Consider the following 26861-nt stretch of genomic DNA (forward strand, 5'->3'; position numbering starts at 1 on the left):
AGATCCAGCCCAGCCTGACCTCCACACTCATATCCACTATGTTGCTAAAAAGACTGACGACACCGCAATGACTTACTTTTAGCTGGGGTTATTTTTTCATATTCTGCTGGAAACCAACGTGTGGTCCCGTGTTTCTTATAAATATGAACCATAAGCAAGGGGCTCAGAGCCCTCTGGAGAAACTCCATTATGACGTGAACACAAACCTCTCTCTGCTTCCCAATATTCTATGTTTAAACAGAGCCATCCAATTTCCTCCTCTGTGGTCTAGCACAGGCAAAACTGGGACTGTTTTGGCACTGGACTAACATTTATTGAGCATCTATCATGGGCTGTGTCCTCGGTTAAGTGTTGACAATATGATATAACAGGGAAGGAGACAGGCTGATAGGGATGGGGTGATGGATGGGACATCCTGCAGAGGGTAGAGGGTTGTCAGGAAGCAGAGGACCACAGGGGAGAGGAATGGGTCACAGAGAAGGGGCAAGCCCCCTTTGCCTTGCCCAAGATGCTTCCTAATCCTCTGTAGCATGTTAGTCCTTCTGAGAAGAAGACTGGAGTCGATCGTTGAGAGACACCAAGGAGCCTTTCCCCAAGTCACAGGCCCCTACTTGAAGACCTTAGCAACAAAGATTTGAAATAGCCAAAAACAAACAGAAAACCTCAAGGCCAGGCATAGCGATTATTAAGAGTTGATAAGACCTTTGTGTTTTTAAATTAGTGAATAACAGTAGAGAAACTGCTGAGCTGTTACTGTTTGTTTGTTTGTTTGTTTTTGTTTTTGTTTTGGATTTGCTTGAGGGCTGCGGCTTTCTTTGGCTACACTGTTTGGGACCTGTCTCCAATAGAGCCCTTTGGGAGGGAAGAGGTGTCCTTCCAGGCCCAGCAGGCCTAACTGACTCAGGGTAAGATGCCTGGGTGGGTGAGGACCTGGGGGGAGGCCCTGACAATCTCACAGCCCCTGTGCCCATGAAGGCTCATCCAGGCAGAGAGGTCCTGCCTTGAGGACCTGGTGGGGGAACGGGGACAATGGGCCCTGGCACAACAGTCTCCTGGGTCTCAGGTCACCAAAGTCAACAGCCCCAAGGAAGTGCATAGAGGTGCAGTGTGATTTTCTCATCTCAAATTCCTGATCCGTCTCCAAAAATGGTCAGAATGGACAACTCATGGGAAAGGATTTTAGCTTTGGAAAATGGGTCCAGGAATATACTTCCTTCTAGAGGGACTGGGAAGGAAAGAGAGCTACACGGAGGGAAAGGGTGAGGGTCCCCATGGAGAGGGGGGGCTGGATGCCCTGTTACCAGCTGTGGGTGAAGCCATGGGAGTGCTGGGAGGTCTGAGCTGGGGCATGCCCTGGGGACGGTACCTAAATTAAAATAAACAGGCAACTACTCAAGTGTAATACTTGCTTAAAAAAATAAAGTAAAAAAAAAAAGAAGAAAAGAAATTGTGGTACAGAAAAAAAAAATATATACAAAACAAACAAACAGGCCCTACAGTTAACAGGCAATCAAAGGGCCCAAGGAAGAGGAGTAATCCCATCACTGAGGCACCAGCTGCCCCCTCTGAGTGAAAGGGATAAATCTGCTCTAGGAGTGTCACAGCGGCGCTTGAGTTCAAGGCAGATCTGCCCCAGCACCAGCCACAGCACTGGCAGCCCTCCCCCGGGGCCGACTGGGCGGAGAGCGTGCTACCCTCAGACTGACAGACTCACAGCTAAAGCTCACGGTGGTCTAAGGTTGCACACGGTTTCCAGAGCAGAAAGAAGGGGTGGGTGGCCAGAGATGTTCTCGGCACCCCTCTTGCAGACCCCTCAGGACACAGGAGTAGGAACTTGTCCCACTGTGAGCCTTATCTCAGAAATCGCGAATCATAACGCACCCCCGCAGAAAGATGAAGGGACCCAACGTGAGAGTTAAAGCAGCAGTAACTCGAAGGGCGCCACGGTGAGGAATTTGGGGACGTAGTTATTGATGGTTATCATTCTTAAGGATGGTGATCACCTGCGAAGAATGCACAACCTAAGTAGCTTATTCTTGTTTTCCGAGGAAGGTAGCACCGGAGGTGGGACGCAGGACAACACCCCCGCCCTCGTTCCACAAACCCGCGGCGCGCCCTCTGAGAGGTCAGGGCGGTGTCAGCATTGCGCCCCCCGCCCCCCCGTACTGTCCCTTGCGGCGCGCCCCGAGGGAAAGAGGGCGCGGTGGGCGGGGTGGGCGGGGTGGGCGGGGCGGGCGGCGGCCTCGGCTCCTCCCTCCTGCTCCCGGCGCCCCTGCTCTTAATCCGCGCGCGGGGGCGCCCGACCACTGGCCTCCGCCTAGCCAGCGAGCTGTCATCGCGGAGCCGGAGACGCTCGTCCAGTCCCGAGGCCGACGCAGCCCTCCGGCATGGCCCCTGCAGCGGCATCAGGGGGCAGCTCCCTGCCCAGTGGCTTCGCGGTCTTCACCACCTTCCCTGACCTGCTCTTCATCCTCGAGTTTGTGAGTGGCTCGCGTGGTCGCGCTGGGGAGTGGGAAGGATGGGCTGTTCGGACCAGATTCGGGAGCTGCACCGGTCGAGCCACACCAGGGTAGCTGGGCCAGGGTGAGGAATGTCTCCCCCTCGGAGACCCTTCCACCATTCCAGTAGTTTTGGCCCCTTCTGGGCCGACGACAATGGGGCACACAGACTTAGAGGGAAAACCAAATACTCAACCTGGGTCAAAGGTTGAAAGCGGGCCAGGTCGCATCGTTGGGAGCAGGTTCCAAAGCTGCACCCCGGACCTGCTTCGCAGGGGCCAAGCAGAGGAAGCCCTTATTGGAAAGCGATGTCCGCGTAGAAGTGCCCAGCTTTTTCTAGGGGGTTAGGGTTTGTCTGTTTTTTAAAGTCTGCAAAAGAAATCTAAGTTCACCAGTCGAGGTTTGGAGGTGGGGCTGGTGTTGTTGGAGTTGAATCTCGATCATTCTCTTCTGGCCTTTGAAAGTTTCTGGCCAGTGAATGTATTTAAGACGATCTGGAAATAATAAAACAGGCCGTGGTTTGCTCCACCAGCCATTCTGCTCTGTGTGTGTGTGTGTGTGTGTGTGTGTGTGTGTGTGTGTGTGTGTGTGTTGGGGGGTCGGTGTGTGTGTGTGTGTGTGTGTGTGTGTGTGTGTTGGGGGGTCGGTGTATGTGTGTGTGTGTGTGTGTGTGTTGGGGGGTCAGGGGGCTCGGTGCTGGCACAGTGATCCCGTATCTGGGCTGACCTTGAGCAGTTAAGGCCTCTGCACCTGCCAGTGGTCTCTCCTTCCCCGGTGGCTGCATGAAGGTAAGGTGCTCCCCGATGGCCACCGGCTCTTACCTGGAAGGGGGCCAGCTGTGTTTGTTCTGTGGGTTAGCAGGTGACAGATACAGAGACTCCTCTCCTGCACCCCTACCACAGAAGTGACTTAGAGAGTTGTTTGGGCGGGGGGGGAGGGGGGGGATGAATGGAGGCAGGAGGGTGATCACCAAGGGAAGCAAGTTCTGTCGTCCATGGAAGATTTGGTGGCAGCGGATCACTGCACTTGTGAGAGTTGGGCCCAAACCTGGGTGTATCCAGAGGGACTTCCAATCCTGGGGCTGCCAGAACCAAGGAAGTGACACCTAGAAAAGAAGCCCCGGGTACCTCTGAGACCAGCCCCATGATGCGTAGATAGGGACACACACTGCTCCCAGAGTTGGGAGGGGCTCTTGCCACTGGAACATTCTTTCCCCAAATGGCTCATTCCATGCTTCTCTTCCGCACCCAGCCTGTGCTTGCCTGAGGCTGGGTTACTGAAAAACTGAGCAGGCAGTGCTCATATGGAATGGCAGTTCCTTTAGAGGCTTCTGTATGGTTTTTACAAAGGGAAAGTTTCATGACCAAATGAAGTGATGGCTAATGGTGAGGTATGACGGGGCAGAGACATTTTTGAACAGCAAAAGCTCTTTCTAGTGTCTCTTAAATTGCTCCAAAGTGTGGTTCACTCTGCCTGTGTAGTCATTTGGGGACATTATAACGAGAAACTTACAAGAGTGTGTTAGTTGGGCTCCTTGCAGAGGATCCTGGCGTGCCCTCCTTCTCCTGCCTTCACAAGAGCTGATTCAGGTGGCAGCAGGCGGTGGCTAGTGTTGGTCCGGCTTCACAGAAAGGACGGCCTCCAGTGTCCTCTTCTTCCTCTTGGTAAGGCTGTTAGGGAAAGGCTGCCCCTGAAGGTAGGAACAGCACAGCAGGAATGGTGATCTTCAGAGGACCCCACAAAGTGAAAAAAGAGAACAAGGTTGTGGGAAATAGAATCGGAGCCAGGGATTAGTGGAAACTTACTCCTCCAGGGCTGTATGTGGCCTGCGACGGGGCTTGCAGAAGAAGTAATTCTCCTTTACCAGAATGCTTCCTTCTCAGCTGCCTTGGGAGTTGTTTTTTTCTCTTCTACCTCAGATCCTGCTCCCTCTGTCCTTTTCCTGAGAGGCTCTGATGCCTCGGTTGTATTCTCTCTCTCCCTTTCTAGATTGGGGAGGGTTCCCTGGGGGCTGGGAGAGCAGAAAAGAAGGTGGACACAGCCCTGTGAGTTTTCCTCTGCAGGACTGTAAATGCGAAGCGGCCCGGGTCTTGCTGTGTGGGAAAACTAGAGTTAAAGGGCCGAAGTAGCACTGCCACCCCAGGCAGTGTTTTTAAATTATGGACTATCACAACTCAACGACAAAAAGATAAACAGCCCAGTTAAAAAATGGGCAGAGGACTTGAACAGACATTTCTCTAAAGAAGATACACACATGGCCAATAAGCCCATGAAAAGACACTCAACATCATTGAGGAAAACAGCATCAAAACCACAACGAGGTGCCACTTCACACAAAATCAGGATGACATAAAACAATGGAAAATGATAAGTACTGGCCAGGAGATGGAGAAAATGGAATCCTCATGAGCTGCTGGTGGGAATGTAAAATGGTTCACCTTCTGTGGAAAAATGTTTGGTGGGTCCTCAAAAAAAAAAAAAATGACTATATGACCTAGCAATTCCACACCTAGGTTTATAACCAAAGGATCTGAAAGCAGGGACCTGACTAGGTACATGGACAGGCATGTTCATAATGGCACCATTCACAATAACCAACAGGTAGAAATGGGCATGGGTCCATCGACAGATGAACAGATTAACACATTGTGATATAGCCATACAATGATGTATTTTTCAGCCATTGAAAGGAATCATGTACTAAAACATACTATAAAGTTGATAAACCTTGAAAACACTATGGTAAGTAGAGGAAGCCAGACACAAAAAGTCACCTATTATATGGTTCCATTTATATAAAATATCCAGAATAGGTAAATCTATAGAGACAGAACACAAACTGGTGGTTGCCAGAGCCTGAGAGCAGAGGAAAAAGGAGAGCAACTGCTGACTGGGTACAGGTTTCCTTTTGGGGTGATGGCAATGTTTGGGAAATCGACAGAGATGGGGGTTGCACAACACTGTGAACAAATTAAATGCCATTGAATTGGTCAATTTAAAATTGTTAACTTTATGTTGTTTGTACGTCACTTCAATTTTTAAAAATTGTAAAAGTATTTCAAATATTACAGGAAAGTATATACATACACACACACACTATTTTAATAGGTATCCAGGTAATTCTCACTCAGCTTTATCAAGTTTTAATATTTTGCCTTATTACCTTCAGTATTAAGGGAATAGAGCTTTTCAGATGGCATCGAAGCCTCCTGGGTATGTATTACATTACTCTGCTCCTCGCATCCCCAGGACCACCCTTCGGCTAAATGGGGTGGGCTGCGCGTGGCCCTGCTTCGTGAGTGTGCACACTTTATGAACGGTATCCTCCTGCACAGACCTTTCTGCAGCATGCTTTTCATGCGACGTCCTTTGAGGTTTATAGATGTTCACACTGGGTTTTTCTGATGCACACATCCCAGGAGCAGATTTATGGGGATGCCACCAAAACTTAATTAGACTCAGGACCCCCACTTGCCGGCCTCTTCCAAGACTTTGCCCTATTTTGTATTCTTTTATAAAGAAGGTCCCCAAATTGTATAAGCTTCAGGCTAAACTTGGACCTTTCTAAATCTCACCAGCAGCTTATGGAAATCACCATTGTTCCTCCTCCTTGCCGCACTTGATAACATCAGATGTAATTTTCTGCTTGTCCGATGGGTTTGAAATTCTTGATTATTTTTTTATAAATCTGCAGTCCAGCAAGTGGTTGATTACTCACAATTCCTATTCCCATGCCTGACCTCCCAGAACCCTGGGAAGTGCAGATATCAAACCTCGGCCTCCAGGGGTAAGTAACCAGGGTGGAGCTCACTCCCCTTCCAAGTCAGGGAGCAGGGACTGGCGGTGGCTCAGGGTGGGGCATGGCAGCCTCACCTGGGCCCAGCACCTCTACCCCAGAGCTCCTGACCTCCGAACTCTGCATGGCTCTCACAGGAAGTGAGCTGCCTGAGAGCCACAGAGGCCATGCTGCTGTTGCAGGCCCTGGGGGCACGGGTGCACCCCCTGTGGACCCAGATGGAATGTTCCATGTCTCCTCTCCCCCAACAGCTCACACCAAGGCTCTGCCTCTGTCCTGTCCCCCATCCCCACCTTATGGAGGACTCTTCCTATTGAAGGCACAGTCTCTGTTTCCTCCTTCTCCTCTTTTATCAAGGGCTTCCTGACACTCCGACCACCATTCACAGAACAGGATGCTAATGCGCAGTGTTTTTTGTCTCAGCTCTAGCCAGAGCCCTAAGAGGAAGCCTCTCACAAAGTGCCAGGAGAGACCCTCCCACACGCTCATGTTTAAATGTTGTAAAGGAACAGGTTATGAAATTACTGACCTACAGCTTCCTCCCAACCTATGTAAGACGTGAAGCCACTGAAAGCATGGCTGGGATTAAAAGAGAACATTCTTTGAAAAGAGTGTGCTAGGGGTGCCACTCACCTATCTGGGGCAGCGTTTCCCTGCTTGCCTGTGGGGAGAGGCAGCGCTTTGTAGGGTGCACTTTTGGTTGGGGGTGGAGTAGAGAGAGCCACCTGGGATCAGTTTACAGTAAACTGGACATAGGAGTTACTAAAATGAGACCGTTTCTGTGACCTAAAGTAATTGGGGACCTCTTATTATTTGATAGTGACAAGTCCTGGGACCTGCCTGGATTTTCACCTGCCAAGACTGGGCACTGGGATTTTGGTGGGACACAATGATACAGTTGTTTTCTGGAGGGTGGTCCCCATTTTGGTGACGCCGAGAAGGCAGTATCTGAACTCCTAGGAGAAGAGAGATACATAGTCACAGAAACCTACCCAGGTAACTTGGTGTCTAGGGTGGCACTTCCTGCAGTGACAGCAAATAGCCTTCAGGTTTCTGCATTTCCTCAGACACCCACGATGCACTTTTGCCTACTGCACAAGGGCCTAACCTGGCAGCCTTGGGCAGGGCCTGGCTCCCTTCTCCCACCCCGAGAATGAAGGGACAGCTCAGAGCCATTGGGGAGCTCACAGTCTCCTGGGCCTGTTTGTCAAAAACACATTGGAGGGTCTGGAACACTAGATTCAGGGAAGGTTCAAGAATCTGCATTTAATAAGAGCTGCACAGGCCCCACTGTTGTCTGTCGGCCAGGCCATCCTTCCAGCATTTTTGGGGGGGGGACAGAATAGAGGAGACAGGGGAGCCCAGGCACCACTTCCCTGCCCATCCCCGCTCCCCAAGGCCCACTGCCTGGCCAGTGGCGCAGCAGGCTGGCCGACATCTCAGCCCGAAGTTTCTCTTCAGTAAGGGGTAGCCAAGTTGAAAAAAGTCAATGCAGAATTTTTATGTGTGCAGCAGCAGCAGTTGAGCAAGAATTTAATCAAAAGAGAACAAGATTTAAAGAGGGCTAAGGAGAGCTGACAGGGAGATGGGAAAGCTGGTGGCACCCTGCAAGGCACAGTGGATGCTGGGAAGAATGAGAAACAGGTTAGATCTTCCAGAAAGTATAGCCTACTAGGAGATAACACATTTTGTGAAGTATCGTTGTTTGAATATATCATCATATGTTAAGTTTCATGAGAAATAAGTTCTAATTCTTCATTATGTTCATGTGAATTTTTTAACCTCTCCCTTTTAAAATTTGCTTTAACCTTGAACTGATGAGACATCACTTTAAACTTTGTATAATGGTATGTTCTTGTCAAGATGGCCTGTAGTACCTTTACTGTATGTGGGTAAAGTCATGGCAGTATTTCCTCTGATGACAAATTTAAACTCACTGTGATACTGGCTAGTGACATCCTTTCTTCCCTTCATCTCTCCCACCAGTAATTCTGCAGCTGGATCATCCTCTTTACAGCTTTTTCTTCAGTCTTTGCTCATTTAATAAATTCAAGTTAATCTTGAAGGAAAAAAAGAGTATTGGGGGAGGTATTTAGTGAGAGGCTGAGGCAGGGAGTACCCTGAGGTTCTCCCAGGTTCTGGGCAGGCACCCCCTCTCCTCCCAGGGAAATGTTCCTGCCTCCCCAGTCAGGGACTTCTGTGGAACATGGGGGCTGGCCCTGCTAGCCAGTGCAGGACAGAGACTGAGAATGGTCTTCTCTGGCTGTGGTCCGGGACTCCTGGCCTTGTCCCTATCTTGTGCTGTGGGGGAGCGGGGCCCTCTCAGTCCATGTTTAGAATGTCCAAGTTTAGAACCGGGTAAGGGCACAGCCTAGGGTTTCTCCTTTCCTCCTCTCTAAAGGGAGGGAAGAATTCCAGGTAGAGGTCTCTAAGGGATTTGCTCTCAGAGTTAAGAAGTGACTTTTCCAGTTTTTCAAGAATCAGAAGGCTGCTTTGATCTGGAGTCAGTGACTTTGAGCTGTTCTTTGGAAACTGCGAGGTGTGGCGATGGCGCTCAGCTCCGATGGCCCTGCCGATGCCATCACTTCCAAGCTGCATTGGAAAAGAGGGGCTTTAAGCTTTCCATAAGTCGCTCCCAACTTGACGCAGACAGCCCACCGCCTGTAATGGTCTGAGGCACCTTCTCTGGGTGCTTTCGGGAGGGTGGGAGGATACCAGATGCCACTGCAGGGCCAGCTCAGGCCAAGGACAAAGGCTGACTATTTGCACCTACACCCACTGTGCCTGCTGCGCGTGGAGAGAGGGGGAGCACATGGTGCTACTGTCTTTGGAATGGCTAGGCTTTGCTCTGGGCTCCAGACATTCTGTGACAGAAGGGCGGCACAATGAGCTACCTGAGGCTTGCCTCAGGTGAGATGGAGCCAGCTTGTGAGACCTGGATGGGGGCTGACTCCCTGGATGCAGCTCAGAATCCTGGGGCTTCTATGGGACACAAACCCCGCAGAGGCTTCCTCCCCACCTCTCAGTCGTGTTTTGGACCAAAGGTCGTCTGAAGCAGGTGCTGATGATACCCCAGCTGGTGTTCTCTTCAGATGCTGATGGATGTGAGGACAGTGAGTGAGTGGCACTCCTGTCCCCGAAGCACTAAAGCTACAGAGAAGTGTAGGCTGACTCCTTGTAGGTTTCAGATTGTTCCCAGGAGCACTGAGCGGGGTCATGATTTTCTCTGCATCATGGACCTGACCTGCTTTCTACATTCAGGTAGAAGGAAGGACTTGGCTACTGGTAGCTCCTGCCGGGCACTGGAGTGCTGTGCAGGCATGGATTCTCTGCCACCCCTAGCGCCAGGCTCTCTACCACTCCCACCTCACTCATAGCTCATGTTCTGCCCACCTTGGGGCAAAACGGCTCCTGAGTTGAAGCACTTTAATGCGCCAAGGCCCTAGGGCCTGAGAAAAATATGTAGGAACTGAAAGAACAACCTTGTCATCAGCCATCAGACACAGATACCCGCAGCTGTGGGAAGAGGAAGGCCAAGGGCCAGCAGACCTGAAATTTTACCCCAGAGCCTGATTCCTGTTAAATGCAATTGAGTGGGAGGAGAGGGTTAGGGAAGAGGAGGAGGAGAAGGGGAGGAGGACCCCGGAAATTCCTGCGTCCAACTTTGCAGGCCCTTACAGGGCTGAGGGTACAGGCTTGAGGTGGGGGGCACTCTGGGGAAAGAGCCAAGAAAGAAGGATAGAGGATAAGCCGCTCCCCAGCACCTGTGAGTGGGGTGGGGCGGGGCGGGGCGGGGTGGGGTACAGGTCGTGACAAGGGGTGTGTCGATGGACCCTGGGATGAGGAGTGCAACGTGTACTTTCAGAAGGGGGGGGGTGATGTCCTTAGGTTCTGCTCTTCTGCTTGTTTTCTTGGCCTTAAACACAAACCTTGCTATTCTTTTCATCTGAAAGAACAGAGCCTGTTGAGCAGCGGAGGGGCGGGGGAGGGAAGCCTCCTCCCGGCTCCCTCCTCTGCTGTCTCCTCACCTAGACACAGGGGGGCCGGAGCAGGATGATGGCTAATGGGCTCGTCTCCCCTCCCTCCATGTTACTGTTCTCTTGGGGGATTTCTGGTGGACTGCCTGTCGGTCACCTTGGGGAACTGTCACAGGCACAGAGGCCTGGCCTGGGCTCCACAGCCAGCCTTCAGAGCTATGAAATGGGGTTATAATAGCACCCACCTCTAGAATCACTGTGAGAAATAAGCCAGTGTAGCAGACACAAAGCTCTTCCAATAACGTGGTGCACAGAACTTACTGCTTAATAGCCCTTAGGATCAGTTATCATCAGTTCACTAAAAACTCAAACATCTGCTCGAAATCAAGTGGCCAGTCAATGTAAAAGGGGGCCACAAGGCCAATCCCACACCCCCTTTTTGCCTTGGACGTCCTTCTTGAGCAAGCTGTGCAAGGCGCGCAAGGCAGACGGTGGGTGAGATCTGGGATTGTGTCGGGCTGTGGAGGCCGCACTTGACTTGTCCCCAGTACTGCAGATACCACCCTCTGTGGGGTCTTCCCAGTGGCTCCTCAGCTTGGGGCTGCCCCTGGACAGGCAGATGGGACGGCAAGGGGGAAGGGAGGCCTCAGCCGGCCTGTCCTGCCTCTGCCTTGGGGGCGGGGTCCTTCCTGAGCCCCTTTCCTGCCTACCTGGTACCAGGATGGGTGGGTAGAGCTTTGTGAACTCTGAGTGTGATGAAAATTGCTGTAGCTCCCTGAAGACAAGAGAACCAATTACCAGTGGACCCAGGATTAAACCTTTCAAAAATGATTTGATGACACCGTTTGTCATCAGTGGTGTCAGTGGGTCACCGTTTGGAAGGCCATCGGTTCAAGGAGGGGAGGGCAGGCTCTGGCAAGAAAGCGTGCCCTGCCTTTCCCCGAGCCTCCATCCTGCCCTGCACAGCTTGCTGCTAAGAGAGGCGCAGTTAGACTAAGGGGCCTGGCGGCGGGGGCACCTCCAGCTTCAGGTCTTAGGATCCTTTCCAGAACCAGCCCCACAGTCTTCACTGCTCTCCATCCACAGCGTTCCTTTGGTGCAGATGGCATGGTGGGGCTAAGTCCTCCCTCTCATTCTTCAGGCCTGGGCTTACCTAATACCTGCATCTGAAAGCCACCCCTGAGAGCACCCCTTCCTAGCACTCAGCACTTGAACCGCATGCCGTGCTGTGCCTGGACCACAGGTTTGTCCACATTCCAAACAGGCCATGTGCTGTACAACAGTTGTTAGTGTGCACTGGAGGGACAGGGGCGAGCATCTTGTCTCCCACCTGGCTGTGAATCATGGGATGAGTCTTTGACCCCAAGAGCAGACAGGAGATGAAAGTGACAGTCACCACCAATTCCCAGGACATCTCCAGGACCCTTGAGAGAAGCAAGGGGCCCTGTATGGGCGGTTTGCAGGTACACACCTCTTTTGCTGGTTCACTCGCATTGTTAACCGATTTGGTGACTCCCATTCCTGCCTTTTGTTTTGTTTTGTTTTGTTTTGTTTTTGCACTGAAGCCACTCCCACCTTGTCTAACATGTCCCAGGTGGATTCCGTCTTTCACAGGTGGCTTACCCTTATTTTTCACAGAACCTCCTGTTCCTGTTTATCCCGCTGGATAAAGCCAGTGGGTATAGGAGTGGTAGGAAAAATTTTCCATCCAACTGAGGACATGCCTGAGGAAAGCCCCTAGCTTTGTGGATCTGAGAGCATTCCCATTCATTAGGACCTGGTAGCTGACCTCTGCCTGGTGAGGGAGATCGTATTCAGCCAGGCTCAGTCATCCTCATGCTCCTGACCTGTGTGGTGGAGCAGAGGTGTGGCGGGTCCAGAGGAGCAGAAGACTTCCCTGCTACTTGAGCGAAGTGGGGTAGCAGGTCTGAGCAGGGGCCTCCTCTCAGGCCACACTCACCCTGTTAACATCAACTATGCATGTTGCACTCACTGCCATTTCTTTAAATCCCAAATCTCTATCCCCTTCTTCACAAACAGAATCCAGCCCCCACCTCCCAGAGTCCTGGTCTCGCCATCAGATTAGATAAAAGGACACAATCTAAGGTTTCTTGGGAGGGATGGTGTCATGATGGGTCCCTCTGAGAGGAAGGAATCTGTTGATAAAGGAGGCAGGAGGGCAGAGCAACTGCTGTAGGTAAACTGAGTCTGGGTCCTCAGCACCTCCTCCAGTGTACACCTTGCGAGAGCCTCAGAGGTCAGACTCCTCCTAAGCTGCCTTGTCAGTTGGCAGAGGGGGAAAGGTCCTCCCACGCAGCCTTCTGACCTGCCCCAGCCACCTCCCCATGGAGTCAGAGTAGGGGTTCCTGTGCCAATTTATGAGATCTGTCCATGTCCTGGGCAGAGGGATTTAGCTGGTCACCCTCTCTGGGGCCCTGATACTTTAACCAGGACTCTTCCTTTGGTCAACCTTGAACTGCTCTGGTGGGCCTGGTAGCAGCACTGAAGGGAGGGGACAGGAAAGGAGAAAAGGGCTCCTTTTAGTAGTGTGTGCCTTTGGATAAGTCTGTCTCCGGGGTGCACCTGCACTCAGTGCTCACCAGACTCCTGGTCACTCGTGGCGCCTGTTAGATGCACGCATGGACAAATGAATGGATGAGTGGGTGAGTGAATGAGCAAGTGAAGGAAGTGTCTTCTTGGACTTGCTGGGAGCTGAGTTTCTCCATAAGGGAGGTGGGGTTCATGCAAGAACCAGAGAAGCTGGCATGAGCCCCTCTATGTTCTGCTTCCTGCCGTCTTCACCCCTCAGAACAGGGAAGTCTCCCAGCCTTTCTCTCAGACTCATTTTCTGAAGAGAAGAGCCAAGTACCCTGAGGAAGGCTTCGGGGTTACGGGTGTTGGGTCCTTCTCCTCTGACCTCCCTCTCTGTGCATATTCTCCCACCTGGCGCTTAGGTCCAGTACTGGTCCAGTCGCCCATTCATTGAACCCTCCTGACCTTGCAGTTATCCCTGACTGCTAGAGAGCTCAGTGAGTATAGATGTTTCCAGCAACATGGATTGGGGCTTCTGTCCCTGGTGGCCCTGGAGGAGCATTGATAGGCTTGGTGCTCATGGCCGTGGGAATGTGTCTCATCTGCTGTGGCCATCTTCTCTTTTTGTTCCTGGGGACACCTGACCAAAGCGGCAGGAGAGCTTAGTGCTGTCTTCTGTGGCCAATTTATTTTACTTCTCACGAGTGCAAGGCACAAACTTCTGTTCACATGCACCATGATGACACCAGATGCTCAGAGCAGTAGGGGGCCATACCATAGGTTGTGTATGTGGAAAGCCCTGCATTGGGAGTCCTCTTTGGTTCACATCTTCACATACATGTTATTGGAAGAGTGTTTGCTTGTGGAGACCATGAAAGAATTCAATTGAGCCCCAGAAAAATATCCAGAGAATTTGAGCAATTCTTCTGCACTGAGCTCAGTTGTAAAAGTCCCGTGGCAGAGACAGTGGGCCATTGTGGACGCTGAGCCCCTTCAGCACTGCGCAAGCAAGGGCACAGCCTTACAAATCTTAAGAATGTGCCCAAGATTCCTTTCCCTCTTTGTAACCGAGGCTCATTGTTTGAAGAAAGGATTTCTCATACTTTGATGTCCTTTGTGTTTATTTCACAAAGCGAGACACGTTTTTTTCACTTTTGATTTCTGGGAAATCATAGGTTTTTCTTTTTTTGATGCTTTTGAAGATTTTTTTTTAATCCTCATCCAAGGATATGTTTATTGATTTGAAAGAGAGAGGAAGTGAAATAGAGAGAGACATCAATGTGAGAGGGAAACATTGATCAGTTGCCTTCTGTATGTACCCAAGTGGGGGATCAAACCTGCAACCTAGGTATGTGTCCTCACCAGGAACTGCACCCACAACCAAAAAGTTGGTGTCGGCAACCAACTGAGCCACCCAGCCAGGGCTTGAAGCTATTTTTAAGTTCCTGGTCCCAACAAGGTTTGGAGTGGATACTTGCACACGTGGAGATCCTAGGCCTCCTGGGATTTTCAGCTTGTGGTTACAGTTTGTGACCTCATCATATGACACTTGTGACTGCAGCACTTAGAGTGATCACTGTGTGCCAGGTGTTCTGCAGATACAGTCCATTCCACTCCAAACCTTTTGGGTGGGCTCTATCATTATCACTATTTGTCAGATAGGGAACAGAGAGGTTAAGTAACTTGCCTAAGGGCAACAGGCCACCCAAGAGCAAGGCAGAGCTGGGATTCGGACTCTTCTAAAGTCTACACCCTGAACCACCCTTGCCTGCCTCCCATGGATTAATTCAGACAGAAAAAGAAAGAACCTCCTCTGAGTTTACACAAGAGCTCCCCCCAAGACTATCTCCTGAGGAAGTTTTTTTCACAGAAATAAGTCATTTGATCAGGTAGACCACAGATAGGAACTTTTTAGGTCTTTGGGGATTTTTGGTCTAGTTTTGTACATTATCTTTGGTTCTTAGAGAACCTCAGCTATGCTGAGCATCCATATTGGCCTGAATTAAACACAGGTTTCGGGTCCTGAAACACTAGCATAGGTAGGGGCCCAGACCACCCACTCGGCCCCCATTCATAGACACCGAAGCTGGGTTCCTACATCTGGAAGACACCTAGGGATGTGCTCATGTTCTACACAAGACAGGGATTGAAGCTGAAGGAGAGTAGAGGGAAGGAGAGGGAGCTTTACACCCCAAAACCAGGCAGGAACTAGAGCTGTGTATTCATTGGTGTCACTGTGCTGTGCTGTGCTGGGCGTTGTAGATAGAAGCTGCATCGTAGATAGGAGCTGCTCCTTCTTCTGTGTGACAGGAGCTACCAGAATGTCCTCCAAGGGCTGCTATGGGAACATGTTCCAAGCCTCTGACGAGCCTGGATGTCTGCTTCTTGTCCTATAATTGCTTCTCTTCTGTAGAGTCAGATGCTGGGCCTTGGTGGATTTTTCAAGGGGTCTCAAGTGATTCTAATGCAGAATGAGAGCTGAGAACTATGCAGTGTTAGCCCAGGTCCCATGACCCCTTTCCAGCTTGGGGATTTGAGCTCAGCCCAGGGGACTTAGAGCCTTTTGCCGAGACCACCCTAGCAGCTGTACAATCTCTGTCATGGGGCATGGTGCCCCGGGTGCAGGCAGGGGTGGTGATGGTCTCTGCGCATTTGCTTACTGGAAGCTGGGACCGCCTAGAGTGTTCTTTACAAAGGGAAATGCTTGAACCCTCACCTACCCCCTTGCTGTTGACAAATATTTGGCCAGCGGGGTCCTGCAGCTGGGACAGAATGATTGCTCCCTGCCCGGGATGCCTTATCAGCTGGGTGTGGGTGCAGCCCTTGCTCTCTGTTTGCTCTCTGCACACTTAGTGGGTGGAGTGAGGCAGGCCTGGCTTGGCACCATGATTCACACAGAATCCCAGCTCTGCACTGTGCGGGCCTTCCCACTAGCTGGTCAGTTTGGTCTCGAGGCCTGCCCTCCCTTGAGCTCCATGCCCTGCCACCCCTTGCCCCTCACTTTGTGCACAGCTTCCCAGCCTTGGACCCTCTCACTGCTGCTTCAGTGTCCCCTGGGCTGGCCTGTCCTCGTCCCACCTCACCCTCACCCCTGGAAAGCTACTTCTTGACCCTTTGACCCAGTTAACCAACAAAGTCCACCTCTCCCTTCAAGATTTGATTAGGGCTCTGCCCCAGCCCTCTCAGAGCTGATTATGATCCTGCAGAGTAACTAGTAACCTCTGTGTCTGTCTCCACTGGGCTGTGGGCCTCTTGGGTGAGCAAGTCTTACCCTGCTTGTTGGGTGGTTCTGTGCACGGTGCCAGAAGCTTCACACTCACATCCATAGTTTCCGCCAGCTTGCAATGTGGGGAGACAGCTGCAGATGGTCAGCTATTGACCAGGAAACAAGCCGTGCAGCTGAATTGCTTGCTAAAGCCTCCACCATCAGATGCGGTGGTGCCTGTTCCAGGGTTCATGTGCGAATGCTGTGTGATGTGGGTGCTGTGGGACCTCACATGTGCCCCGGGGAGCAGAGCCCTCAAAGCTGTTATGGCTCCTAACATGCACCTGCCCTGGGATTCTCCAAGAGCAGTGTCTGTGCCCAGGGCTCTGCTTGCATACATCTAGTTGGGAATAAGGTCTCTCCTCAGCTTGGCCTCCTGTCCCCAGGGCTGCTCTTCCCCCTCAGCACCCCTCCCAGGTGGGCCCTGTGGCTCCCTGCGGAAGCAGCCGCCCTGCCTTTCTCCCCTGGGCACCTCCTGGGCAGGGCCATGAGGGGAGAGGGCAGGCCCACTGCCTGTCTCCAGCGAGCAAAGCCCTGGGGTTGTAATCACTTCATCTGTGCTGACATTGCCTTCTCTTGATGTATAACCTAAAATATGTTTCTGGGATAGGTGGGACCTGGTGGCATCTGTCCTACAAGGACTTCCCTGGGAACCAGTGATTCTCCAGTTCTTTCCAGCGTAGAGGCCCCAGAGAGATGAAACGCAGTCACTTGGTGTCCCCCAAATGGTGGGGGCCAGAATGGGCTGCTGGTGTGTTGTGATGGTGGAGGTATTTTGTAAAAGTCCCCTTGAGGGAAGATTTCTCACCTCAAAAGACATTATGATAAAGGAAAAAGGCCAGTCACCAAGGCCCACATATTATGTGATGCTACTCATGTGGGAGTGGTGAACAGGGACATAATCTATAGAGACAGGAAGTTGGTGAGTTGTCAAGTAGGGATGGGAGGGATGGAGGGGAGCAATAGCTGAAGGGCACAGGGTTTCTTCTGAGGTGATGAAAACATTCTAAAAAGGGGATGATGTGTGCATAGCTCTGTGAATATACTAAAAACACTCGAGTTGTACACTTTACACGGGTGAATTATATGGCATGCAAATTGTATCTCATTAAAGCTGTTTTTAAAAAGAATCCCCCCCCCCATCTCTGTGAATCCTACTATGATAGATAAACCATGAAAACAAAGGGAAGTCAGTATAATTTTCTAAAGGACCTTTGCAGGGTGGGCTACACCCAGAGGCAGGTGGGTTCTTACCATAGAATCTAGGAATCTGAGAAGGAGGCTGGGGGTGAGGAGAAAGGAGGGAGGGAGGAAGAGAGAGCGAGTGAGACATTTTCAAGGGAGCTGGAACATAGTCTTCATCAAGTAAAAACACACACCAGGAGGTCTGGATTAACTTTGGAGCTTCCCTCTGCCACTGAATGCCTGGAGCACGACACTGGTTATGGCCACATCCAGCAAGTGCACACTCAGGACTTCATGACAAATGCTCAGTGCAGTGACTTCACTCTGAATTCACCTTATTTTTCTGGCCTTTGATTCCTGACCCAGCAACCTAGAGAAGAATGCAGGTGGAAGCTATATGGTCTGCAGACCAGGATCTAAGAGCCACCTTCTCAGATTTTGCCATTTCCAGGTACCACCTGTGCATTACTTTACCTGTAATATGATTTTACAGTTACTTTTCCCCCCAAATAACTATATCATTATGTTAAAAATAAAAAACTGTTATCCAGATCCCCTCTGCCCATGCATCTAGGGGAGCTCCAGACACCTGGCTTCGCCCTGAGTCCATCTCTTTGCCTTAGAAAAGCTGGAGAGTGAAAAAGAGAATCATTTTCCTGATGGGCATTAACTGTTCCTCAATGCCATGTCCATCAACCACATACAAACACCTCCAGCCCACTGGGTCCCATGCGGGTTCCATCACGAGTGCACTCCCCTCCATGGGCATCCCAAGCTGTTCCTTTGGGATTGCTTCACACATGGCTCTAGTTTAGCCACACCCATCTAATAGGACCCTGAGGCCAGTTAACGAACTCAGGCCCTGGTGCATGGCTGGACAGGTGACCCACACTCAGGAGTTAGCCCTGAGCACAGGGGACCTCCTCCCCTCCATCACCTGGTTGGGCAGAGTGCCATATTGTAATCGAATATACCTGTTTGGGGCTTAGTGCAGCAAAAGAGAAGTGCAGGGCTTTCTGGAGCATGTGAATGGGGACCTAACTTTGGTCCTCCTCACTTCGTCACCAGGTGACCTGGCAGAGGATGCTTAGGAGAGGAGTGTCGTGGACCCTGGCCTCTGCCAACCAGCCAGACGGGCGTGATGCTCCATCCTCTCCATGCCACACTCTCTTGCCTCCTAAATCCACATCCTACTTGGCCATTGGCACACTCATGTCCCTTTGTTAGTGCCCATCATGGAGAAGGCTAAGTGATCTGTTTGATCCTAAAGGCCACCATGAGTGTAATCTGCACACATATCTTCTATGGCTGTCTAAGGATTTGTAGTTAATTGATTTTGCCCCAGTTACTATAAAGTGTAAAGTGTGTCCTACTGGCTCTGTCACGGGGCTTCAGACCACCTCAGATTCATCAGGAAGAAGGTTTTCTGGGTAGAGAGGCTCATTAGACCCAACCTGGTTTTGATAAGTCCAGACTCTTCACTGCACTGATTTTTCCATCCAAACGTGATTCTCTCCTGATGCTTCTTAGCCAAGTGACTGAGAACACCTCTGAGGACAGTGGGCTTTCTTACCCAGCAGGTGGGCGGCATGTACCATGTGAGTTCACACCACAGGACACATAGGGCTGGGTAGCGGGGGCAACGGCCCTTTCTCAGCCCTCAGATGTTCAGGAAGATGGTGCCACACACCACAGTTCCTTGGAACCTTTAACCGCAAAGCCATGTCCACATATGTCCAGCCCCAAGCAGAGCTCTTATCTGGGTCGGGGTGGTGGGTGAGGCTGAGCTGATTTCACTATGATGAAGGGGGACAAGGAGAGGGAAGAGTGTACAGAAAATGCCAGCATGGGTTTGAGCGTGCTTGGAGAAGCGGTACTGTGGCATTGAGGGGCATAACTGACCACCATGTCTGTCCTCACACTATTCTTTAAAAACATGAGGTTCACTGATCATGTAGACATAGATGGCAGTGTCTCCTGGGTAACTATGGGAGACGCTGCTTCCATGTGTGTCCTAGGCTTCCTGAGGAGACCGGGCCGACCTGGGCCCTCTCCACTCAAGCCTGGACTCCAGTTATCAGGGCACCACCTGGACTTGGGGACTTCAGGGGTCAAATTTCAAAAAACAAAATGCAAATGACATAGTGGAGCTAATTTATTTTGCTGGTCACTACCATTTCATAAAAGAAAGGATATTTTACTATCAAAATACTAGGAAGGATATAACCTCAGAATAAAGAACAACCCTTCTGACAATAACCTAGATGAAAGACATGTCTTTTCTTGGGATGGTGAAAAACCTAACTTCCATGAACCTCAGTTTCCCCATCTGACAAATGGGTCAGTACCTCGTTCATGGGGTGTTGGTGAGGATTAACTGAGTTACCGTATTTTTCTGTGTATAATGTGCACTTGCCCAAATTTTTGAGGGAAAAAATAAGGATGCACATTATACATGGGTATGGTGATTACATACCATAGGTATAATAATAGGTATAATAATCCCATGTATAATGCACATAAAAACGTGAGTATGCATTATACATGGCAAAATATATAGTATTTTTAAAGTATTTAGGGCAGTGCCTGATATATAAATCTGATATAAGCATTTGTTAAATAAAAAAAAAAACTTAATTGTATTAGATATTTTAAAAAAAAGAAAAAGACACACAAGCAGGGGATTGGACAGACTGGGATGAGAGGTCCAGGCTGGAGCCTTGAGGGGATGAGAGTCATTTCTGGTGAGAAAAATGCTCGCCACTATGCTCTACCTTCCTTCTGTCTCCCTCTGGGTCTGTCCTTTCTTGGCCCCCAAGCTCACCCTTCCCCGTACTCCTGCAGGTCTTCGGGGGCCTGGTGTGGATCCTGATCGCCTCGTCGCTGGTGCCCATACCATTGATACAGGGATGGGTGATGTTCGTGTCTGTGTTCTGCTTCGTGGCCACCACAACCCTGCTCGTCCTGTACATGATTGGTGCCCACAGCGGAGAGGCCTCCTGGGTTTCCCTGGTGAGTCCCAGCTTGAGATGTCTGAGGGGGTGGGCAGTATTGGATCCTCTTCCCTGGGAGGCTGGCTTTTCCCATGCTGGGCAAGGCTGCCCCGTAGACGTCTCCCACCCATGTTCCAAGATCAAGCCGGCCAGGCCTTCAGCGCTGAGCTGTCTAAGCACCCAGGGCTCCCTGTGGCCTGGAGGTCAAGAGGAGGCAAAGGCTAACGGGCACTGCCTGACTCTTGCTGGGCCCACTCTGCTTTCTCTTGCATGACTACCTTCTTCACAGATAAGCAGCAGCTCAACCCCCTGCCCATACTGCCTGCACCTGCCAAGTGCCTATAGAGGCACCTCCTGTCCTCCAGGAAGGATGGTTTCCATCTTGTCCTGGGTGTTGGCCTTGGCTGCCCAGCAGGGGCCATGCTTACTGCTCAGCTCCCAGTTACACCTTCTAAAGCAGGGTAACCAGAGAGGAACTTGGAGGGGGCAAGGGATGACCTTTGGTCTCTATCTGCATAAATTCTGCCTTGAGGCCCATGAAGAGGGTAAAACTTACACATGGGACACCTGCCATTATCTGCCCTGGAATGGAGGACAGGTTTGGCTGGGCCTCTTCCCTCAAAAAGCCTCCTACTGAGACTTTGAGATCACTTTCAAATTCCAACTTCTCAAAACTCCTTATTTGCTTTTAAACAGAACTGGACTGCCCCCTTCCCCCCCACACAAAAAAAAATCGAACAACAAAATAAGACAAAACAATAATAGAAATGGCCCGGGCCTCTCTTGCCCTGTGCTGGCCACCAACATCACATCCTAACTGGGACTGTGACCATGTGTGACCGTCCTCAGGTCCAGAACCAATTTCTACCTGTTAAATCCTAAGCTGTTCCTGCCCCCACCTCTTTCTTGATTCCATCTCAAGGGAAAGCAGCATCTCTTCCTCATCAAAGTGTTTTCTCTGACCCTCAAACCAGTGAGGAAAAAAACCCCCAGAAGTGCTGATTAGACACTCTGTGAGGATGGTGATGGGTGGATAAGGGGGGACAAAGGGACCGAAGCCATGCCAGGTGGGGCCGGGGTGTGGACAGGCCCTGCTGGACCACAGCTGCCCTCCTGTCCGTGTCTGGGCCCCCCATTTCTCTGACACCCTTTCTGCCCCTGCAGGATGCAGCCTACCACTGCACCGCCGCCCTGTTTTACCTCAGCGCCTCTGTCCTGGAAGCTCTGGCCACCATCTACATGTACGACGGCTTCACCTACAAGCAGTACCACGAAAACATCTCTGCTGTGGTGAGTCCCCGTCAGCCGTCCGTCTTAGCACCCACTGCCCGCTCACAGGGTCTGAGCTGAAGGATGCCCAGGCCCTCTTTCTGTTTTTTCAGTTCACTAACTTTTTAATGAAGTAAACCTTCCCCTCATTTCTGAAGAAGCAAAGCCCCAAAGAAGAAAAGTTACATGCCCAAGACTTCCCCAGCCATCAGTCCGTGTCATGCTGCTCAGGCCTGGGCTGGCCCAGGGCTCTGTGCCTGGGGGGCTTTGCAGAGGGCAGGTGTGTGAGGAGGGAGGACTGTTGGGTGCTGGCACTGTCTGAGCTCCGTGAATAATCTCACTTAACCCTCACAGCAGCTCTAGGATGTACGCACTATTCTTACACTCATTTCACAGATGGAGAACCAGGGCACCAAGAGCGTGCACAGCTTGCTCCAAAATCTCAGAACTGGTGGGGCCTGGTGTCCAGGCTGGGTGCTGTGTCACCCCCACTCCGGTTGGAGCAGTGAATCTGGCTACTTAAGCCTCCTGGCTCTCACTGAGTGGTCCATCTGCCATCAAGGCACAGTCAGCCTTGGAGAGCACTGAGTCCAGGATGGAACATTGAGTAGCCAGAGTCTCGCCAGGCCCTGGTCTGGACCCCCAGCTGTGGGTATTTGCTGCTTCAGAGGCCATGATGCTGTCTACTGCCTGACAGTTGAGGACCTGTGGGAGGAGGAGGGACCGGAGTTGCATCTCCACTGGTTCCTTGTACTCTTAGCCTTGACTTGCTCATCTGTAAAATGGGTGTGTTTCCTGTCCAGCTTCCTTGAGGAACACAGAGGTAGTGAACGACTTCCTTTGAGGCCTCCCATTGAGCAGTGGGTGCAACAGGGGCTTGTACCTCATTCAGTCAATCAGCAGAACAAGTGGGGGTGCCAACTTGTGTGTGACAGGGGCCAGGTCTCTGAGCTCTGAAACTGATGCTCTCCAATGGTGGAGCCAGACCCACTGTGGCCTGAAAGGTCAGGACCTGGATTTTCTTTTAGTAGAAAGGATCAGAATGACAGGGAGTTTGAGAATAGATCGTTTCACAAAGCTTTTCATAGAGTCATGCGTGTATGAGCTTGTTCTGGGGCACTAACGCACAATGTCAATGTATTTCTAACTGTAGATGTTTAAGAAATAAGAAAATGTTTCAGAAATAGCACTCCTTAGATTTACAGAGGTTGACCTATGAATTACGCAAATGTGATGATAGGCAGTTCCAGACACTGAAGCTCTGCTGTTCCTCCTGCTGTGAATGGGTGGAGTAGAGGCTGAGAGGAAACCCACAAGGATGGATGGTGTTGGGCCCTGGGAAGGGAGTTGGTAGGGGTACTCTTCCTGTTCCCAGAGCCAAGGGTCTGGAGGAAAGTTCCTCAAAGTTTTGTCCACTGGTCCCTATGGGCCCATCCCCCAACCTGGGAAGACACATGCTCCCCTTAAGCTCCCAGCCTACTTCCCAGCTTCATAAACCCGGCCACCTGGTACCCTTCAATGTTCCACAAGACAGAATGGCTCCCATATCGGGTCATTCCCCTAGAAGGCTGGTTTTTAAGTGGTAGCACAACTGGATAGCACCTTGGTTAGCCTTCCTTCCCTTGGGAGGTTGGTCATCCTTCAAATGACTCTGTGTGGTCTCCCCCTCACCTAGAAAGCCTCATGCCTCCCCCATCCCAACCCAGAAGTCTTCTCTCCAAGCAAACATCAGCAAGGCATTTGACAATCATTTCTATAAAATACTGTGGACAATGGTTGTGAAATGTAGATGGAATGTGTCTAGTGGGTCAGCACTTGACGACCCAACCCAGATGGTGTGAATTCATGCCCCTACTCTCTGGAGGGGTCTCTAGTTGAGAAGCAATGGGCTCTACTGTGTTCCGACTCTTCTCTTTTACTTTTTATCAAGATGTAACTTATATCCAGAGACGTGATCAGGATGCAAGTGTACAGCTTGATGAATTTACATAAAGTAAACTCCTCTATATAACCAGCATCCTGATCATGAAATAGAAAAGAAGAAATAGCTCCCAGAGTCCCTTCGTGTCCTGCTGCCATCACCGCGCACCCACACCAAGGCTAACTCCCACCCTGACTTCTGGTTGCCCAGTTCAATTCTACCTGCTTTTGAACTCCGTGTAAGTGGAGTCATGCTATGTGTGTTCTGTATCTGGCTTTTTTCTCTCGACCTCAGGCTTCTGAGGTGCACCCATATGGTTGGGTGAGATGTACAGTGTTCATTCTTTTTGCTGCATAGGTTTCCATGGAAGACCACACCAACACATATTAGTCCATTCCATGACTGATCACACGTCCCTACATTTTTGATAATCTGGAGAACCACGAATGTCCCCAGGCAAAGTTAAGCTGTGCCAGAATCAGGATGGAAATGTCCTCTGCAGGCAGAAACACTGGGCTAAAACCACTACAGAAATATGAGCCCGTTTCCAAGTAAAATCATGTTTTTTTCTACCAGTAGCATTAGTGATATCGATGCACAGTGCAGAAAGGGTCACGATTACTCAGGATTTAGCCTCAGACGTTAACCAAACAGAACCTGCCTTTCAGATGGTCAGGAGGCGGCCAGTCTGGGGTTGTGGGGAGGCATCTCATATACCTTCTCCCACACCCCTGGCATTTGGGCTCTTGGGATTATTGGAGCTGACTAAAAGCAGGAGCAGAAATCTGGAGGTTTCTGGGTCCATGGTTGGCGCTAATGGCAGCTGTTTAGAGAGGGGTTTCTGAAAGCCTAAGAATGTTGCTTCATGTCCCTGGCTCTCAGTGTCCTTGATGTGCCATTTCTTTTTATTTTTTTAAAGGTTTTATTTATTTATTTATTTTTGGAGAGAGGAGGAGGGAGGGAGAAAAATATCAGTGTATGATTGCCTCTCATGCACCTTCTACTGGGGACCTGGCCTGCAACCCAGGCATTACTCTGACTAGGAATCAAGCCAGCAACCCTTTGGTTCGCAGGCCGGTACTCAATCCATTGAGCCACACCAGCCAGGGCTCATTTCTCAGTCTCACTTGGGAAACACGTCTGTTTCCTTTCCAACAGGACTTCTGAGGTGCTTCCACCAATGATTTTCATGTGTCTGGAATTGCCCAGATGGTAAACTGCTCCCTGCTGATGGGAGGGGGGATTACTTCTAGGGGGCTACTCACACATGTATGACTGTTCCTTCCAGACCGGGTACTTAAGAGTCTCCGGATGAGTTCCCTTACATTTGTTGTTAAGTAACTTGGCTTACTCATCTCTTCTGGCCAATGAGGCTGAAGGGTTCACCCATGTGTGGAGTGGGAAACAGAGCAGCACGGTGCCACCGCTGTTTACGGGCATTTTCCAAAGTCAAGGAAGCATGGCCACCCTAAATGCTGTGCCTGGCTTCGAAACTCTTGACCCTGAGCCTAAGGTCACAAAAGCAGGTGCAGATAGTTGACTTGGAGGCAGGCAGCCTCCCTCTAGGGAGGCCAGCCACCATAGTAGGGTAATAGGCGTAAACGGTGCCCTGTGAATACAGCAAGTCAGGGCTGTGACAGCCAACAAGTGACCAGTTGCCCCATTTCCAGGGCCTTCATCCTCAGCACCAAAGCAGCTAACTGGGATCTTCCCAGCAGCTTTCTCAGTAAGCCACCTCCGTTTGTGCAAAAGTTGAAGAAAATCCCTCTTCTGTGTCCCTGCCCCTCTCTTCCTGTGAGCCTGGCCTCCTTACCCAGGCCTGTGATATTAAGAGTTGTAGAATAAAATTCTGATGGGGTCTGAGGATGTCCAGGCAGCATCAAGACCTTTACCAGAGCCAGCAAATCCACATGGACATATTCTCTTAGCAGAGGCTGCTGGGGTCACAGCTGGTGGAACTCTGGTCTTATTGGTGTGGAGGAGGGAAGTTTTCCATGCAAGGTGGTTGATACTCTTCTGCTTCTGAGATGCCCGTTTCCGGTTGGGTGGCACCCACAGTCATGTGAAAAAGCAGAAAGTTGGCCTTGCACACCAAGTCCAGTGGATTGTCCGGTCAGCTGGAGCTCTGTGTCAACACCATTCTGGGGCCATAACTGGGCTCAGCAAGGAAGGGTATAACATGGGTGGTGCGAAGCAGATACTGGCCACACCCAGCAGGTCTGTCATCCTGAATGAGCACCATGAGAGCAGCCATCCCGTGCCTTGCCCTGTCCCCGTGTATACCCATTAATGGTCATTTATCTTGGTTTCAGGTGTTTTCATACGTAGCCACTCTGCTGTACGTGGTCCACGCCGTGTTTTCTTTAATCCGATGGAAGTCTTCATAAAGCAGAGGAGGAAAAACTTTAGCTGAACATCCAGACGGTGTTAATTGATCAGCCCGCCTTCCAGCATAACTTTTTAGAATACAGGCATGCTCTCCATGGAGGAAAAAAGAAAACAAACCAAAACAAAGGCAATGTTCTTTTTCTTGTGGGTGTTATGTTAACTGTCCCATAGACCTTCATGTCAGGGCTCAGGGCCAGCTACTTTTAACCTCCAATGACAGCTGTCTTTCTCGGGTTATTTCCTGTTTTTTTTTGGGGGGGTCATGGTGGGGTGGGAAATGGGGGCTCTGATCTGAGACCATGAAACAAAGATGCACTGCTGACCTCTTGATGGATCTTGAGAACTCTCTTGGAATTTTTCTCAGGCTCTCTGAGCACCCATCTCCTGGCATGTTTCTAAGTCTTCATGGAGATTCTACCCATCAGGGGGAGTAAAACTCACCCAACAAATATTTGCAGATGTCCACGGTGGAAGATGATAAAACTTTGAGACACTTCATAAAGTGCCTTTATGTTTATTACTTTTGTGGGGTGTTTTTTCTATCAGGAATGCCATCATGTCAGCTTTCTTTTTGAGAAATCCTTGGCTCAGAGTGATGTGACTCTAGAGGCAGCATCAAATGGCAGTTCAGGTGACAGCTGTATGTGCTTGGCCACTGCACTGGGCATCCCACCCTCCCTGGCAGAGTTTCACCTTTCTGGAAAGTCTCCCGGTACCAGCCTGAGGGCCCCATTCTTTTTCCTACAAGACAGAGGGGTCTGTGCTCAGTTCGGAAATGTTTAAGCCAATGAAACAAGGTGCAGAAGCTTCTTCTCATTCTGTGTGTCAGAAATGCTCTGGGCAGTGTGCTCTGAGGTCTGCTGCAGTTAGGCATGTGGATAGTAAATGAGAACTTTCTTGGGCCCCTTCATAGGAGAGAACCGGGACCAGTCTACAAAGTGTGACAGGTAGTGTGGGTATGAGACATCTTGGTTGAAAGGACTGGACAGTTAAGAAGGAGGGTACTCAGGACTCATGAAAACCCAGCTATCATTATC

The 26861-nt window shown here is 50.6% G+C and overlaps 1 protein-coding gene across 1 annotated transcript; it reads left to right on the forward strand.

The window, feature by feature from the left end:
- The first annotated feature begins 2311 nt into the window (after nucleotides 1–2311).
- On the forward strand, nucleotides 2312–26088 carry MAL (mal, T cell differentiation protein). The gene is made up of 4 exons (XM_054585551.1): nucleotides 2312–2480; nucleotides 20098–20265; nucleotides 21411–21536; nucleotides 25749–26088. Exons 1-4 carry the CDS (start codon nucleotides 2388–2390, stop codon nucleotides 25821–25823), a joined length of 462 nt encoding a protein of 153 aa, XP_054441526.1. The 5' UTR covers nucleotides 2312–2387; the 3' UTR covers nucleotides 25824–26088.
- The last annotated feature ends 773 nt before the right edge of the window (nucleotides 26089–26861 follow it).

This window comes from Pteronotus mesoamericanus, unplaced genomic scaffold, assembly GCF_021234165.1.
Source record: "Pteronotus mesoamericanus isolate MK-2021 breed Mesoamerican mustached bat unplaced genomic scaffold, CSHL_Meso_final contig_121, whole genome shotgun sequence".
Taxonomy (NCBI): Eukaryota; Metazoa; Chordata; class Mammalia; order Chiroptera; family Mormoopidae; genus Pteronotus; species Pteronotus mesoamericanus.

What these genes read in the sequence shown, in the direction of transcription:
- MAL (XM_054585551.1), top strand. Translation starts at nt 2,388, where the DNA reads ATGGCCCCTGCAGCGGCATCAGGGGGCAGCTCCCTGCCCAGTGGCTTC. An exon ending in AGGCCTCCTGGGTTTCCCTG is followed by an intron (nt 20,266 to 21,410) that starts GTGAGTCCCAGC and finishes CTGCCCCTGCAG; the next exon opens with GATGCAGCCTACCACTGCAC. An exon ending in ACGAAAACATCTCTGCTGTG is followed by an intron (nt 21,537 to 25,748) that starts GTGAGTCCCCGT and finishes TCTTGGTTTCAG; the next exon opens with GTGTTTTCATACGTAGCCAC.